Source organism: Mastigoproctus giganteus, chromosome 1 (genome assembly GCF_048544385.1).
Source record: "Mastigoproctus giganteus isolate SK-2022 chromosome 1, ASM4854438v1, whole genome shotgun sequence".
In the NCBI taxonomy this organism is placed as follows: domain Eukaryota; kingdom Metazoa; phylum Arthropoda; class Arachnida; order Uropygi; family Thelyphonidae; genus Mastigoproctus; species Mastigoproctus giganteus.
The window spans coordinates 154,868,270-154,887,198 of record NC_143575.1 but is presented as its reverse complement, the minus strand read 5'-3'; the positions used below and the strand labels follow the sequence as shown (position 1 = coordinate 154,887,198).

General features: G+C 37.1%; 1 protein-coding gene across 6 annotated transcripts in view; it reads left to right on the top strand.

Annotated features, from left to right (window-relative positions):
- LOC150091205 (voltage-dependent calcium channel subunit alpha-2/delta-3-like) overlaps window positions 1-18,929 on the top strand; it is a 1,918,419-nt gene that overhangs the window by 652,771 nt on the left and 1,246,719 nt on the right. For all 6 annotated transcript variants that reach the window (XM_090374703.1, XM_090374689.1, XM_090374699.1 and 3 more), the window contains exon 9: window positions 12,427-12,501. In XM_090374703.1, coding sequence (XP_090230829.1) covers window positions 12,427-12,501 — 75 coding nt within the window. The remainder of the gene's footprint in view (window positions 1-12,426; window positions 12,502-18,929) is intronic.

Below are 18,929 nucleotides of genomic sequence, written 5' to 3'. Positions count from 1 at the left end.
TCACCCTTTGATCCCCTTTGTGAATTGGGGACACATTTGGAATTTACAATTAAGCATCTCCAGTCCATGGGGACCACCTGAGTCCAAGGAATCTTTCATAATTATGGTTAACTTACTTACTTCCTTTGCTGCCTCCTTTAATATAATTGGATAGATCCCATCCACACAGGTGCCTTTTTTATGTTCAATTTCAACAATTTCTCCTCCCCTTTGCTCTCGGTCATTACAAAATCATTATTATTATTTTTAGCTATGTGGCTAGGGGTTTGCCACATAGCTAAAAATATGGCTAGGGGTTTGCTTACTTCCTTTGCTGCCTCCTTTAATATAACTGGATAGATCCCATCCACCCCGGGTGCCTTTTTTATGTTTATCCTCAACAATTTCTCCTCCACTTTCCTCTCAGTTATTAGAAAATCATCTAGCTCACTGCCAATGTTTACTTCACCTACGACATTCCCCTTCCTGAATAACTCCTCATGTGTGAATGTAGATGCAAAATACTCGTTTAGATTGTTAGCCACCTGAGCTGGATCCTCAACTGTTGAACCATCAACATCCAGTGGACCAATCTGATTCATCCCTTTCCTTCTTGAGTTTAAATAGGTAAAGAACTCTTTTCTGTTTTTCTTTGCATCCTTTGCCAAGGATTTCTCATAATCTGCCTTTGCCTGCCTAATATCCTTTGTGACTTGGTTACAGACCAACTTATATCTATCATAGGCTTCCATGTCACCCATTAATTTGTATGTATCCCATGCATTTTTCTTCTCTGCCATATGTCTCATTAGTTCATCTGACAACCATTTAAGCCTGAACCTTGAACAATATTTCTTGGTTAGTATGTAAAGCCTGGTAGCTTCCAAGATTAGTTTGTGTTGTGTTTTTCTACAATTTTGTACAAGTGTGTTGTAAAAAAAAAAAAAAAAAAAAAAATCTAAAAAGGAATGGCTAAAAGAAAATTAGTAAAATAAGAGGAACTGAGAGAAATTGCTGGAATTTACAATTAAGCAGAGTTAAACTTCTCACAGGACACACCGCTGTCGAGTTTTTCAGAAGTTTAACTTTATCTGTTATGAACAATGTATGATGTTTGCCCTTTAGGTTAATCTTTAAACTGACAACCGACACTTTGGCGGCAGTTGTTACGTGATCAAATTCAGGGTGAAGAAGCTGGAGTATCAATTTCTACGGATGCAATGCAATGATCGCGGGAGAACTATGTCACACGTGGGAAATGATCAGTTATCCGTTTAAAATTTATATACTGTAATTTCTTTTTTCTAACCATGAAAATAGTGAATAGCATCTATTGTGCTTGGAGAGTTGATGAACTCTGCACCTCAATTGCAGAGTTGAAGTTTCAACAAACTATTGATCACATTCATCAGACAGTACTGGATAGAGAATTGGAGAGATGTTTTTGATCAGACTTTAAGTGTAATCTTATTTCCTGCTCATCAGAATCCTCTATTCATATTTTCTGAAAATAAAGGAAATTTTAAAGAAATGGTAGAGTTGCTATCGAATTATGACCCCATTTTGAAAGAAGATATTTTTAGAATTGAACGTTCATCTGATCGGAATGAACCTTCATATTTATCTCCAAAGATTCAAAATGAGTTTATTAACATTTTAGGAAATTATGCGAGAGAAAAAATAGTAGCTGATAATATGAAACAAGCTAAATATTTTGGAATTCTATTTTACAGTATACCAAACGTAACCCACACTGACCAAATGCGTAAAGTAATTAGAAATTTCATATTGTAGTTGACAAGGTTTAAGTTGAATTTAAGTTGCATTCCATTTCTTCAGTTTCATTTTCTGCCTATACCAAAGCTTGCAACAATTGTAAAGCACTTATTAATCAGTTGGCCTCCATAGCCGAGTGGGCAGGAGCAGGAGTGCAGTAGCACATGCTCTTTGAGTAGACCGGGGTTCAAGCCCCTGACTGCTGAATACGATCAATCTGCCAACCCGCACTGGACCAGCGTGGCAGATTATGGTCCATTTCCCTCAGCATGAATTGTTGAGGAGGCTTCCATCCTGCAGTGGGTTGATAATGGCTGCACTTTACTTTTACTTTTTATTAATCATTCTAAACTAGATTTTGAACAGGCTAAGAGTAGAAAACTTGCTTCTTGCCCTAATGGTAGCCGAGCATTCTGGTCTCTTGCCAAAGCTATTGGCTGCAACTTTTGACTATCTCTACTCTCACCTCTGTCAAAACCAGATGGTTCTATTGCCACTTCAACCAAGGATAAAGCTGACCTGCTAGCATACTATTTTTCTTCCAACTCGTGTATTAATGATCTTGGTAAATAAACCACGTCCCACCATTCCTGGCAAGCTCTCCATTCAATGCCTCCTGTGGTCTTTTGTCAAAAGGATGTCAGAAGGATTTTGACGAATCTGGATGCTACTAAAGCTCCAGGTTCTGATGGTATTTCTCTACTTGTTCTCAAAACCTCTGCTCCTGAACTTGCTCTTCTTCTATGTCACATTTTTTCACTTTCTAATTCCAAAGGTGTTTTTCCTTCTGCTTGAAAATTTGCACATATCCAGCCTGTTCCTAAAAAGGGTAACAAATCCCTTCCGTCTAATTATCGTCCCATTGCAATTACTCCTACCTGTTCCAAAGTAATGGAGAAATGAACTAACTGCCAACTGAGGTTTAGAAACCTTCCATGTGATCAACGATTGGCAGTTGGTTTTCATAAGTATCAACATACTGGTGATATTCTCGCTTATGTACCCATCCACAGAAAAATTTAACGGAAAATTTTGGTGCAACCTTTCAAAGGATTTTGATCATGTTTGGCATAGAGGACTTCTAAATAATTGGATAATTCTAAATAATTCAATTATGGTTAATTCTAAATAATTCATTTATGGTTAATTCTAAATAATTCAATTATGGTTAATTATAAATAATTCAATTATACCTTTAAAACATTAATCACAGAAGCATGTGTGTGGTATGGATGTTTAATGGCCACATAGCCAGCTGCTGTGGCTGTAATGCGCCAATCACAGAAGCCATAACATTAAAAAATACTGTACGAGGAAGATTCCAAGTCGGATGAATAAGGAAGTTGCCAGATTACTTGAGCAGAAAAAGGCAGCATGGAAAAGTTAGAGCAATAAAAAGTGTATCTTCAGTTGTGATATGGTATAATGTCATAAAAAAACTTAATGCGGTTTGCAAGATTTTGCAGAACCCATGTTTAAATCTTATTTAATGTTTAAGACTGCTTAACGAAGCTTAAGATATTTTAGCAGGAAAACGTTCTGATACAGCGTTTGAAGAACTTATACCAATTGATAGCAAACTCGGAAATATTTTAGAAGTAGAAGCTACTTCTAAAGATATTGTACCTGTAAGAGCTCGAACAAAAGAAAGAAAGAAAACGATTATGCATCACGCGATGGATGTATTCAGGACCCCAAACTCAAATTTAAGATTGAATTTTACTTCACTGTTCTAGATAAAGCAATGGCTACTATCTAAGAACGATTCGAGTTACTGGAAGATGATTGTAGCAAGTTTCACTTTTTGTATAATTTCAAAGCGTTAGCAGAAATGTGAAAAACATGATTTGAGAAACACTGCATATAAATACAGCTATCCCTTACAGATAGTGAGCGTAAAGATGTTAATGGGTCAGAGCTTTATGAAGAATGATTAGACTTATCTCTTACCATTGATATTTATCACCCTTTAGATGTTCTCAAATGTTTGCATAATATCATGTGTTAATCTTCTCATGTTTATTTTCGCTAGATTCTTCTCCATTAGTGAATGAATAAGCATTTTCTAGATTCTGCTGTCTAGTGGATGAATAACTTTGTCGGTTAGATCCTATAGAGAAGATGACTCTTGTACACTGAGTGGATAGAAATCAAGTGATATGTACCTAGTAACGGGTAGGCCCACATTTTTCCCAGATAAGGGCAGTCACACGACGAGGTGTTGAGTCCACTAGTTTACAAAAGTGTTCCACAGGTATTTCCCTCTATTCTTGCTGCACTACAGTCCATAATTCCGTTGCATTCATGGTTGAAGGACCCAAAGCTCGAACAGACCTTTCCACAGTATCTCAAAGATGCTCCATAGGGTTCATGTCCGATGAACGGGGAAGTGCACAGCTTTGTGCAGTTACAACAACATATGCACCCTCCTGTCTGCTCGAAATAACTGTTAATGGGACTAATTGGACCAGAAGACCTGTCTCCAATCATCCAAGGTCCAGTGCTGATGTTCTTTCATCCAGTTGAGGCATAGAGTGCTATGTCGTTGAATTTGAAGTTAAATTTTTTTAACATAAAATTGATCCATGTAAATGGCCACATTTACATGGATCAATCTCAATTAATAAATTGCGATTTCTTCAAGAAAGAGGAATTTTTATACAAGGCCTATTGAAGTTAGCGAGCCTTTTGCCCATTTACCTGCTGCTTACACATGAGTAAATTCACCTACAAATGTCTCCTAACAATTTTTTAAACGGATAACTGATCATTTCCTGCAAGTTCATTCTGATCATTCAACGCAAATTAGAAACTGGTACGCCGACATGGAGTTAGTGGTGGGATGGCATTACTTTCCATGCTACTTTGCCATTGTTGCTTTCTGCAAAGATGCTTGGGAAATCGGTCACGTGACAACTGACACTCACTTTAGCATGGTGGCAGTTACTGTGCTATCTTCACAATCGTAGAAACTGGTACTCGTTCTTATTCGGTCCTCGCTTCAGCACGGAAGGAATGGGTTGTGACAGAAACTGAATGTAAGCAGTTGGAGGAGCAAAAGTTGTCGATCACTCTACTGATGTACGCCTCCTCCCTCTAAACTGGATATACCAGCTTTTAAAGATTAACCATGCTTTACACCCCAAGAGGCACTTCCTTTATTCATTGGAACTATGGCTGGGGCTAAATGTGAGCAGATTATAATAATAATAAATGCAGAAAAACAAGTGGGAATGGTTATGTGAATGGTTATGGTTATGCCAGTGGTTATGGTTATGCAAGTGGGAATGGTTATGGTTATGCCAGTGTTTACGAGTTACGCCAACAGCTGATGCTGCAACCAACGCTACCAAAAACAGTAGCGACAGGTTGGTGCGCCGACCTGGGAAATTTGAAATTACGTTCGCGGAAATTATGTCCGAATTAGCGGTTTAGTGGTGGAACCGGATTAGTGATGGCCAACTTGAGGTATATTGAACATTATAATATGGGGATTTTTCCCTCTTTGCTTTTCAGGTTGTAAGCCCAATTTTTCCACCTCAGGATTGTTCTCTATTTTTCAGGTCTCCTTTACTTGCTCCCTCAATCAGGACTCAAATGTTCTTTATTTTTAGCATATTATTGACCTTTACTTCTCTCAGATGAAGCCTCAATTTTGTTTCAACTGTATCTTTCACTGGCTCACTGGATTTGTGGACAGAGTCATTTCTTGCTTTGAGAGTTATGATGTTGGTTTCCTTGTTTGTATTTATTTGGTTGTTAGGTATTTGTTTTGGCTTAGCACTGTCCTGTTTGTCATTTACCTTTGCAGCTTGGGCATCGGTTAATGTGTTCGTCGTTTTGTAAGTGTTTTTCTCTTCAGTAGTCATTTCTAGTCTAGTTTTCAATATTTGGTTCTCAGTGTTTAATTCTACTATGTGCTGTTCAAGCAGTGACCAGCAGTTTACTATCTGCAGCCTGATTGCAGAAGTGATCCTGTTTGTTTGCTTGTGCATATATTCTTCCAAGTATTATCTATTTTCTTTGACCTGTTTAACAGGATCATCAAGTTTTTAAGGTATTTCAGTTTTTTTCTCTTCTTCAGTTCTTTGATTATATTCAGGGATATCTCTGGTTTCTCCTAGATTTTTTCCTTTCCTGGCTTTCTTTATATTGACAGGGGCCATGGGGTCATTCTAATTGATCATTATTGTCATCGTTATTGGGGATTCTCCCTTAGCATTCTTGTTTCCACCTCAGATAATTCTTCCTGGTCTTTGTTCATTGCTAAGTTTTTAAGTTTTCAGCCATTTTTTCCATGTAACATTTAAAGAGTCCAGCGATGTATAATTTATTATGTTTGGGCGATTTTAGCCCAAGTTCTTGATGATTTTTGTTTGGGGGAAAGAATGTCAAAAATCACGTGCTTTTTTTGCTATGAGCAAAGAAACGTGCTCAGATTTCAAAATAAAGTCTAGTTTAAGGCTGCTACTCAATTCCCCATGAAAAATAACATATAAGTATTTTTACAGCTAATACAATCAGTATCTTTCACAGCGGTTGGACAGTGTTACGTGATAATATGCCGACCGGGCTAGCCAGGTGGGTAAAGTGCCTGCCTGGCAACCCAACGGTCGCGGGTTCGAATCCCGCCTTGGGCTTGGATCAATGTACTGCAAAAAACTTGGGAGGTGCACTATGGCCACAGAAGCCGATGCGCCAACAACTACCAAAAAAAAAAAAAAAAAAAAAAACGTGATAATATAAAACAGCCTCCAGTGAACTGAAGTAATATGTGTAATGTGACCATTTTTGTGCATGGCTTTTTGCAACTTATTGAATGATATGGCTTCCAAAAATAATTACAGGAGTTTTAAAATAATGGCCTATTATGAAACTATTAGAACTTAGATCAGTGTCTTTATGATTAGGCATATTAGTATACATGTATAATGCACCTGTTGTCTACACCATGTCTCTCTATCTGTCCACATGTATCGTCTTCTCTCCTGGCTGATGAATTTTCATGAAATTTTATATTTAGATCTTTTAAAAGGTTTGTCAAGCTATTCCAGAATTTAAAAGGTTTGTCAAGCTATTCTGATTTTCATTAAAATTGGAGTAACAGAAATCCGGTAATTATTATTATTATTTATAATTATTTTTTTAAAAAAATTTTAATATTCATTTAATAATTCAACTCACAGCAGACAGATTTTCATTAAATTTTATATTTGGGCCTTTTAGAAATATTCTTTGAGCCTTTCCAAATTTCAGTAAATTGGGACCAGTAGAAATCTGGCAATTATTATTTCTTTGTCTTATAATGGGGGATTTTAACTTCCCAGATATTGACTGGAACTTGTGGTTGGTCACTCACACACTAGTCAGACTTTTGTGGATTTATTGGATGATTGTTTTCTGTAGCAGCATGTTCGAGAGGCAACCAGAGAAAGTAATACTCTTGATCTGGTTATCAGCAATGATCATTCGTGTATTAAGAATTTGCAGATAAAGGAACCACTAGGTGGCAGTGATCACAGTGTACTGATGTGGGATTTACTTAAAGATTTAATTACCATCAGGGGTAAAGGAAAGGGTTTTTGCTTCCGTAAAGGTGAGTATAGTGGTCTCCGACAGTTTTTAAATTCTGTACAGTGGGATAAACTGACGATGTTACCAACAGTAAATTCTAAGTGGGAAGCATTCAAGGAATTAATAGTGGAAGCTACTAAAAGTTTCATACCTATTAAGAAATATTGTTCAAGGTTTAGGCCTAAATGGTTATCTAATGAACTAATGAGACTTGTAATAGAGAAGAAAAATGCATGGGATGCATATAAATTATCAAGCGACTCAGAAGCATATAGCAGATATAAGCTAGTCTGTAATCAGGTGACAAAGGAGGTTAGGCAGGCGAAGGGAGATTACGAGAAATCCTTGGCAAAAGATGCTAAGAAAAACAGCAAGGATTTCTTTACTTATATAAACTCTAAAAGGAAGGGGATGAATCTGATTGGTCCACTTGACATCGATGGTTCGACTGTTGATGATCCTGCTCAGATAGCAAACAAACTGAATGAGTATTTTGCATCTACATTCACACGTGAGGAATTATTAAGGTTTGAAAATGGCAGAAGGTTATCAAATTGTAGCAGGATACTTAATGATTTTGTAATAACTGAAAGCAAAGTGGAGGAGAAATTGTTGAAGTTAAACATAAGAAAAGCACCTGGGGTGGATGGATCTATCCAGTTATGTTAAAGGAGGCGGCAGAGCAACTAAGCAAACCCTTAGCCATAATTATGAGAGCATCCTTGGACTCAGGAGAGGTTCCCACGGATTAGAGATGTGCAAATGTATCCCCAATTCACAAAGGGGGATCGAAGGGTGACACGAGTAATTACAGACCAGATAGTTTAACTTCTGTTCCGAGTAAAATAATGGAGTCGCTGGTTAAAGATGCATTGCAGGATCATCTAGACAAGACTGCAGCAATAATTCAGACACAGCATGGGTTTGTTAAGGGAAAGTCTTGTCTGACAAATTTGATAGGATATTATGATGTGGTTACAAAAGAACTGGATGCAAAAAATAATTTTGATATCATATATTTGGATTTCAGGAAAGCTTTTGACACTGTTGCACATGGAAGACTATTGTACAAATTGGAGCAGAATGGTATTAAGGGTAAGTTGCTACAATGGATAAAAGGATGGTTAAGTGAGAGAAGACAGAGGGTGGTAATCAATGGGTGCTGCTCTTCGTGGACTAATGTTATTAGTGGAGTCCCACAGGGTTCGGTGTTAGGTCCACTGTTGTTTTGTATATTTATCAATGATATTGATGAAGGTATATCAGGCTTAATGTCAAAGTTTGCAGATGATACAAAGGTTGGCAGGGTTGTTAATAACAGTAATGGCAGTGTGCTACTGCAACAGGATCTAGATAATTTGGGCAGATGGGCTAAGAAGTGGCAACTGAAGTTTAACCTTGACAAATGCAAAGTACTGCATATGGGTAGAAGTAACCCCAGAGAAACGTACCAACTGTGTGGTACTACACTTAAGGTGGTAGAAAATGAAAAAGACCTGGGAGTAATTGTGCAGTCAGATATGAAGTTTTCTGAGCAATGCAGACAAGCTGCCAGGGCAGGTCATGGGGTTTTGTCAATGATATATAGGAATTTTGCTAGCAGGGAAAAGGAGGTGATTATCCCTCTGTATAAGGCAATGGTCAGGCCACGCCTTGAGTACTGCGTACAGGTCTGGAGGCCTCATTTTAGGAAGGATGTAGATTTACTTGAGCGTGTACAGAGAAGGGCAACAAGATTGGTGAGGGGAATGAAGGGATCCTCTTACCAAAAGAGGTTCTGCAAATTGCAGTGGCTTGAGACTAGGCACCTGCGCGGTGATCTGATTGAGGTGTATAAGGCCTTGAATGGGTTGAGCACGCTGAATTCTAATGGGATCCTTCCACTTGTTCAGATTACGAACCTAAGGGGGCATAAATTCAAATTAAGAAAAGACAGATGTAGATTAGATGTGCGGAAATTTGCCTTTAGCCAGTGGGTGGTTAATTGCTGGAACAAACTTCCATCTGTCGTTGTGGAAGTTGATAGGTTGAATAAATTTAAGGAGGAACTGGACAGGCATTTGGAGGGAATGGTGTGATTTTTTTTTTTTTTTTTTTTGCCTGATGCTGCATAAGCTCATACACTTGCTTTCTTGCATCAAATGCCACTGCTACTATTACTACTACTACTACTACTTTCATCACATGTAATAACTAGACTCTCAGTGGATGGATTTTCATGAAATTTTATATTTTGTTCTGCTAGAACAATTTTCAGCCTTTTTCTAAATTTCATTAAAATTGCGCCAATAGAAATCTAGCGATTGTCTTTTTAAAATTTTTTTTTATATATATCATATAAGCTATCTATATACCGTATGTTATAACTGAAGTACTAGATATTATGTTTGTTGCTATGCAATTGGAGGAATGAATGGGCAGTGTGGCCATTCATTCCTCCAACTCCTAAATTTTCTCAGTTCACTTCCCCTTCCCTTTTTTGTTAAAAATCATGAATTATTATGGAAATGTAATGTACTGCTTACATTAACATCTATCCCATAGCTGATTCCAAATGGAGAAGGGGAATTCCTAGGAAATGGAAACTGATATATTGAACTAACTGAAATAACTACTAATGATGCTTAGTCCAGAGTTCCATCCTCTGTAATGCATGACAGCACCATCTAATTCCAATATTTCATAGTTGTTTAATTTAAAGAAAGAAACATTATTATTTTAATGGCTGGCCACTGAAAAATAGTCATTGATAGATCAGACTATCAACATAAAGCCTTATAACTAGTTGTAAGGTATTCTCTTCACAATCCAGTTGGGTGGGGGGATTACACATGGTTAGTGAAAATATAGTTAATGGTTTGCTTAGAGAGAGTGATTAGAATAGCAAAAGATAGATTGATAATTAGTTTTGTAGATTGTCCCTCTTGGAGTAGTGTCAGTTAATTCAGTTTTGTGGCCTTGTGAGGATGCAGGTCTGAGGTAACTCACCCTCCCTCTTATCCTTCAACCTTGCTACAAGTACAGACCAGTTTTTGATAAAACACACTACATGAACACTGAAAAGTGTTTTAGTGTTCATGTAGTGTGAAATGCAGTTGACACTAAATGCATTGAACACTAAAACAGTTTACATTGTTTATGTAGTCTGAAATGCAATTTCTTATTACTGAAGAAGGATTCATATTTTGCCACTAAAATCTGATAATTCATTTGTATGAGACTAACTTCATGCTAATAATGTTGATCTCACACAAAATGTTTTAATCGGGACTTACAAAATAATGCCAGGTTGAATATAAGCACATAGGTACTCACAATTATTTTTCATTAACTTTGACTAGGTAGTCAGCAAAACCCTTAGCCATAATTATGAGAGCATGCTTGGACTCAGGGAATGCTCCCATGGACTGCAAATTTGACCCCAATTCACAAAGGTGGATCAAAGGGGGACACAAATAATTACAGACCTGTTAGTTTAACTTCTGTTCTAGGGAAATTAATGGAGGCACTGATTAAAGTAGCACTGCAGGATCATCTAGACAACATTTCAGTTATAGTTTGGACACAGCATGGGTTTGTTAAGAGGAAGTCTTGTCTGATCAATCTGATTGGATACTATGATATGGTCACAAGGGAACTGGATGCATAAAATAATGTTGATATCATATACTTGGATCTTAGGAAAGCATTTGATATGTTGCACATGGAAGACTACTGTACAAATTGGAGCAGTATGGCATTGAGGGCAAATTGCTGCTATGGATAAAGGGATAGTTAGGTGGAAGAAGATAGACAGATAATCACTGGATACTGTTCTTCGTGGACTAATATTATTAGTGGCGTTCCTCAGGGTTCAGTGTTGGGTCCATGGCTGTTTTCTGTATTTATTAATGATATTGATGACAACGAATCAAGCTTAATGTCTAATTTTGCAGATGATACAAAGGTTGGCAGGGTTGTTAATGACACTAATGACAGTATGCTACTGCAACAGGATCTAGAAAAGTTGAGCAGATGGGCTGAGAGGTGACAACTTATTTTTAACATTGGCACATGTAAAGTACTGCATATGGGTAGCAGTAATCCCCAAGAGTAATGTATCAACTCTGGTACTACACTCTGGTAGTAGAGAATGAAAAGGACCTGGGGGGGAGTTAATTGTGCAGTCAGATATGAAGTTTTCTGAGCAGTGCAGACAGTCTGCCAGAGCAGGTCATGGGGTTTTATCAATGATATACAGGAAGTTTGTTAGAAGGGATAAGGAGGTGGTTGTCCCCTTGTATAAGGCGATGGTCAGGCCACACTTGAGTACTACAAACACGTCTGGAGGCTTCATTTTAAGAATGATGTAGAGTTGCTTGAGCAAGTACAGAGAATGGCAACAAGATTCGTGAGGGGAACGAAGGGGTGGTCTTACCAAGAAAGGCTTAAGTTCTGCAAATTGCAGTGTCTGGAGACTAGGCACATGTGAGATCACCTGATTGAGGTGTATAAGGCCTTGAATGGTTTGAGCAATCTCAGTGCTGATGGGATTCTTCCTCTTGTCCAGATAATCACCTGAGGGGACATAAATTCAAATTGAGGAAAGACAGTTATGCAGAAATTTGCCTTTAGCCAGTGGGTGGTTGATTGCTGGAACAAACTTCCATTTGTCGTTGTAGAAGTTTGATAGCTTAAATAAATTCAAGGCAGAACTAGACAAGCATCTGGAGCAAATGGATGGGTGAAATGGGAAGGGGTTTTTTTTTTTTTTTTTTTTTTTGGCTGATGCTGTATAAACTTGCCTTCTTGCATCATATGCCTCTGCTAATGCTACTAGCATAATCAGTGATTTAAAAAGTATTAACTTGAATTGTTGGAATTTAAATATAGTAAAATAATGCAGAGCTCCTAGAAATCACACTGTTATATTTCAAGCAAAATAAAATGCGGCTTGTTCTATTAAAATAAAGTTATTTAAATTTAATATGTTAAAAAAAGGAATTTATTTATTTACCTTGTTTTCCATACACCTTACTGATGACAAATACCATCTATTCAGATATTTGAGCTATGCCTCAGAAGGATTACTAATTTAGGAATGTTCTTCTTTTTCAGTTTTCTGATATTATTGAGCCTGTAGTACCATGTTTTAAAAATGTGTTGGTTCATGCTAATGAGCACAATCTCCGTGTAAGTATATTTATTTTTCATTATATCTCAGTGTTATTTGACTAATTAAAGATTATTATTATTTTTAATATGGAACTTAAAATTTTATTAAATCTGAGTGATATTCAATTTAAAAAAAAATAAAAGAACAATCCTATAATAAAATTACAAATAGGGGAGGTTGTAATATTGGGGATGGAGATTCTTTTATTAAGGGGATTGTTGGCTTCATCTATAAGGATAGATGGAACCCAGCCAGAATGTATCTATCTGGAATAAGAATACAATATATTACAGATATATTAAGTTCTCTTAATCTAGGTTACAAAACTTGTTTTGTTATTGTGCCATCCAGAAAGGGACCAGAAATCCAACTAAAATTTGTTTACCACCTAGCTAAATCCATTTTTGTTTTTCACTTGTAAATGAACTTAGTATTTATTCTCAATTTCTTGATGAGATAATGCATATTTGACTGTTGAACAAAATAAGCAGTTGTTAGCAGTTAAGATGATTCTGTCAGTTTCTTATTAAACTATTCTTGCTTCCTAAGTTAACAAATGGTAGAACCAGTATATGAGTAATGCCTTTTAATTAGCCTACAAGTTGCTACCCAGAAATTATAAGAATATATTTTAAAACAAAAGTTTATTTAACTTACTTATTCAGATAAAAATTATATTAATTTGTATTTGGAGTTATTCAGGTATCTACAAGAAAGTGGGAAGACATGTAATGCATATAATGCCATTCGAAATTTTATTATGTAGTTAAACCTAAATGCAGCCTAAATTACTAACTAACCTTACTAACCTAAATTAATGGTATTAATGTATGTCTGATGTATGCTAATAGCAATATATACAATAGTGTGTTTCTTACTTTTTAACTTGTTCATGTTAAAAAGAATTTCTCAGATGACCACTACCAGTTCCTTATGTGCCATTTTCCAGGTAATTCTTATAGAGAAGAAAACGTATAACTTCAACCCTTCAAAAACCCAGTCCTATTTTATTTCTTGCAAAGAAAAAAAAAAAAAAAAAAGAATAAAATAACTGCAGCTTCCAGTCCTTTCATCTTTGACAACACTCAGATTTTTAGACAAGATGCAGTATTCTGATTTCTAACCTTTCTTGGCATAAGCATATCAAATAATGTTTCCTCTATATTGAAAAGTAGGTTTTCTTCTTCAACTCTCATTTTTACATTTCTTCTGAAGAGTTACCAACAAATCTCAACTCTGCCAAACTGTGTAATATTGTTTCCATATCTGGGGTGGTGCCTCCAAAACCTTCTTAATTAAAGCATTTAGACTCTGTCCAAAAGAGGGTAGCCAGAATAATCAATAACACGTCTCTTGCAAACTCTTCCATTCTATGTCACACAGACATTAAGTTTTTGTTGCATGATTTTTCTGTGGCAATTTTCTTGGGCACTATCCTTCTGAATTGACTTCTGTAATTCAATGGCTCTCGTCCATACTGGTCCAAATACTTGCTAACTAGTCAATCCATTCACTATTCAACTAAGTGTTCTTCTTTGTTTACCCTTTCTATTTCTGTTCTTTGGAACAATGTTTCTTTCACATGTATTTCCTAAAAATTACATCTAAACATATTCAAGTCCATTGTCAACAAGTACCTTTTGCCTTTTTCAATCTGTTTACAGTACAGGTAGGCCCACTTTATGATGCTTCAATTTGTGAAATTTCACATTTGTGCAATTTGTGCCCTTTTAAAATAATAATGAAAAAATAAAAAAACAAATACTAAAAAGAAAATTTGAAAACACAAGCATAAACACAGCACATGAAGCGAGTACCTAGATGGTGCTAGTGTCGACATCAGTTGCTTTCTCCTCATCCACCAGTGTGCACATGTTTTGAGTTGTGCCTTAAATTTTAATAATTTCCTGTGCTCATTAGTGCTTTATTATTCCTTTGAGCCTTCGCTGCTCTGTTATTTATTTATTCTAAATAAATTGTGCAACCATGTCTTCTATGCAGTGGTGAATTTGTGCCTGCACATGTTAAAAAAAGCTGCAAATCTCTCTAACAATTGAAGTGAAAATGGACATTATCCGTCGCATGGAATCTGGTGAGAGGTGCTTAGAGGTGTGCAAGACATTAAATTTAGCACCTTCTGCTGTTACAACCATTATGAATAATGCTGAGAAGACCAAGTAGTCACATGCAGGAATTGTTAATGTAAGCATTTCAAGAACAACTTATTCAAGGACTGAGACAATGGAGAAGTTATTAGTGCTGTGGATAGACGATATGAACCAAAATAACATTCCTGTAACACAGGCAGGTGGTTATGGACAAGGCTAGGAGATTGTTAATGAAATTAATGAGGAATTGGGAGGAGGGACTGAATCATTTTCGGCTAGCAGGGGCTGGTTTTCCTGGTTCAAAAATTAATTTGTATTTGGAGTTACTCAGGTATCTACAAGAAAGTGGGAAGACATATAATGCATATAATGCCATTCGAAATTTTATTATGTAGTTAAACCTAAATGCAGCCTAAATTACTAACTAACCTTACTAACCTAAATTAATGTATGTCTGATATTTTTATTTTTTTTTTATGAAAACCCCAAACACGAAAGGTATCAAAACCTATAGTACTTGGTACCGTGCATGGGTTGAAGGAGAAGTATGGGGGGGGGGGGATGCCGGAAACTTTGCTCTAGAGACTAAACATGGGTTTCACCACTTCAAGCCTCCAATAAGCAAAGTGGTGGTATTTCACCGGTTGATGAAAGTCATATGCTAATAGCAATATATACAATAGTGTGTTTCTTACTTTTTAACTTGTTCATGTTAAAAAGAATTTCTCAGATGACCACTACCAGTTCCTTATGTGCCATTTTCCAGGTAATTCTTATAGAGAATGACAACGCAACAGAATTCAATAATGTGAAAATTACTGGTGAGGTGGCTAGTGCCGACACTGCAGGTGCTGAGGAATATTCTCCCATATACAAAAAGTTAATGGATGAAAGCTTTAATTTCATCAACATTAAAGACCAAGTCTTTAGTGTTGATGAAACGGGGCTGTACTGGAAAAAGATGCCTGATAGGATGTACATAGCCGGTGAAGAGAGGTCTGCCCCTGGTTATAAGGCTGGAAAAAGATTGGCTTACATTACTTCTGGTAATGCATCAGGCACTTGTAAGTTAAAGCTGATGTTGGTGTACCATTCAGAGAATACATGTGTTATGAAAGGCATTGTGAAGACTTGACTTTCTGTTTTCTGGCACTCTAATAAGAAGGCGTAGTTAACTCAGACCCTTTTTAGTGAATGGTACACCATACTTTTGTGCAGAGGTGGCCCAATTTTGTGCAGCAAACAACTTGTCGAAAAACATTGTTTTAGTCCTCGACAATGTTTCAGGACATCCAACCAAACTTGAAGATATCCCTAACGATGATCTGAATGTGAAGGTCATATTTGCCACCCAACACCACTTCACTGTTGCAGCCAGTGGATCAGGGTGTTATTGTGACCTTCAAGGTGTACTATTGATGTATGACCTTCAAAGGGATTGGTGAGGCAGTGCAGGCATCTAACTCTGTGGCTGTGAGGAACTACTGGAGGTCCTACAACGTCCTTAAGGTCATAAGTAATTTTGCTGCAGCCTGGAAAGAAGTGCCGCAATTATGCATGAATGGTGTTTGGAGGAAATTGCGGCCTGATGCAGTGTCTTACTTTCTTTAGTTTGAGCCAGTTTCAGCAGTGGCTGAAGACACCACTCGGATGGCTGAAGATGTTGGTCTTGACAAGGTAGGCAATGATCTACCATACCATAATGAAGCTAGACAAGCGGCTTTGCTGCAAAGCCATGGTGAGCCTCTTTCAAAGAGGCTCTGGCTGCACAACTGGCTAAAGAGGATTCTGAGGAAGAAGAGGAAGAGCAGGAGATTGTGCCAATTAGGAACCTCACCACAAAGACACTTCAATCAGCTTTAAGCATAAATACAAACAGGCTGTTAAACTCTGTGTGACCCAGACTGGGAACCCAGCTCTTCCATCCAAAGAGTTGTTACTAACATATTAAAGCCCTACTAGAGTATGTTAAAAGAGAGAAAGACTAAGGCGCATTTTGGGCTAGAGCCTCAAGCTGCGAACAAATTTAGACTATGTATATAAAGTGCTTAGCATCATAATACACAGCCATTTCTGAATAAACAGAAAATTTTTAAGGTGGCATCGTTTTAGGTTATATCTCATATTGTGAATGCCTTCACAACGAGTTGCCATGATATTGCACTACTTCGAATAAGTAACGCTTCACCTAAGGAGAAGACTAATGTTACTTATTCTCAGATAGGTACCACCACCCATCTCAGATAGGTACCACCATGGGTGGTGGTACCTATCTGAGAATAAGTAACATTAGTCTTCTCCTTAGGTGAAGCGTTACTTATTCGAAGTAGTGCAATATCATGGCAACTCGTTGTGAAGGCATTCACAATATGAGATATAACCTAAAACGATGCCACCTTAAAAATTTTCTGTTTATTCAGAAATGGCTGTGTATTATGATGCTAAGCACTTTATATACAAAGAGAGAAAGACTCAACAGACTTCTCTGATGACAGACCTCCAAGTCCTGATGATATTTCTCCACTTGTTCTCAAAACCTTTGCTCCTAAACTTACTCCTGTTCTTTGCTGCCTTTGCTTGCTCATATCCAGCCAGTTCCTAAAAAGGGTGACAAATCCCTCCCGTCCAATTATCATCCCATTGCAGTTACTTCTACTCTATCTAAAGCAATGGAGAAATCAATTAACCGCCAACTCTTAATCTATCTAGAAATCTTCTGCCTGATCAACGATCACCAGTATGGATTCCATCAGTGTTGATCCACTGGTATTATTCTGGCTTATGTTACCCATTTATGGACAAATTCAATGGAAAAGTTTAGTGAAACACAAGCAGTTGTTCTTGACAACTCAAAGCCTTTTGATCGTGTTTGGCATAAGGTCTTCTAAACAAACTTTTATCTTGTGGTTTGCCAACTGTTTTTTGTAATTGATTATCCAGTTTTCTCTCTGACTGCTCACTGAGGGTGATGGTAGATGGCTCTCTGTCTTCTAACTTCAACACTAATGCTGGTGTACCCCAAGGTTCAGTTCTTTCCCCCACTCTTTTCCTCTTGTATATTAATGACCTTCTTCCATTGACCAGAAATCCTATCCGTAGTTTTCTGATGATAGCACATTGCATTCCAATTTCCAGTTTGTGAAACCTCGCCCTGCTCAATCAGCTTCAACTTCTTGAATATCCGCTACCAATTCCTTAAATGCTGATCTCCACATAATTCTCCAGTGGGGCAAAGACAACTTAGTTGATTTCAATCCTTCTAAAACTCAGTCATGTCTTATATCTCACAAAAAGGATTCTTCTGCTCTCATGCTTATCTTTGATGACACTTCAATTTCTAGGCAAGAGGATATATCTCTTTTGGGGATTTCTCTGACTTCTAATCTCTCTTGGCACAAGCACATTACAAATATTGCTTCCTGTGCATCTAAAAAACTGGGTTTTCTCTTTCACTCTCGGTGTTACTTTTCTTCCAGACAGCTGTTTACTCTGTACAAATTGCAAATCCACCCTACCATGGAATATTGTTCTCACATCTTGGGCGGTGCTCACAAAACCTCTTTCACTCTTACAGAGGGCAGTTAGGTTAATTAATCACTCATCTCTGACAGAGTCTCTCTGCTCTCTCTGTCTCATAGAGGTACTGTTTTTACTGCATGCCTTTTCTATAGATACTTCCATGGGCACTATTCTTCTGAATTGGCTTTTGTAAATCCTCCTCTCTCTTTCAAAACAGTCTGAACATGTGCAGCTAACATCCATTTACTGTTCAACGTCAAACTTGCATAACCAACTTTTCATCTTCCTCGTTTATTCATTCAACTGCTGTTTTCTGGAACAACCTTCCAACATACGTATTTCCTGGAAATTGCAGTCTACAGAAGTTCAAGTCTATAGTTAATAAATATCTTCTTTTGTCCTCAACCTCCAACCCTTGCATAGTAGTAAGTACTATAGATTCTAATACCTCTCTTGTTTGGGGTTTTCATAAAAAAAAAAGGTAGTTTTAATGTAAAACTAGACAGTATAATATGAATCACTGCATTTAGGCATCTATTAGATAGTGTACTACTGATAATTAATTAATCAATTAATCTTATTAATTTTCATTGTTCATTTCAATATCATGCCCCAGAGTTGAGCAGCAAAGCAATGGGCACAAAGTAACAGAAGTGCTGTGACTAAGGGGAGAACCATGGGGGTGATTCGCGAACGCATCATAGCCTAATAAAATGTGCAACTTGTGAAATTTTTGTGGTATTCTCTGGAACACTACATGATTAAGCTAAGGAGGATGTCTTTATGTGTGTTAGGTGCAGAGAATGTCAAGAAATTAG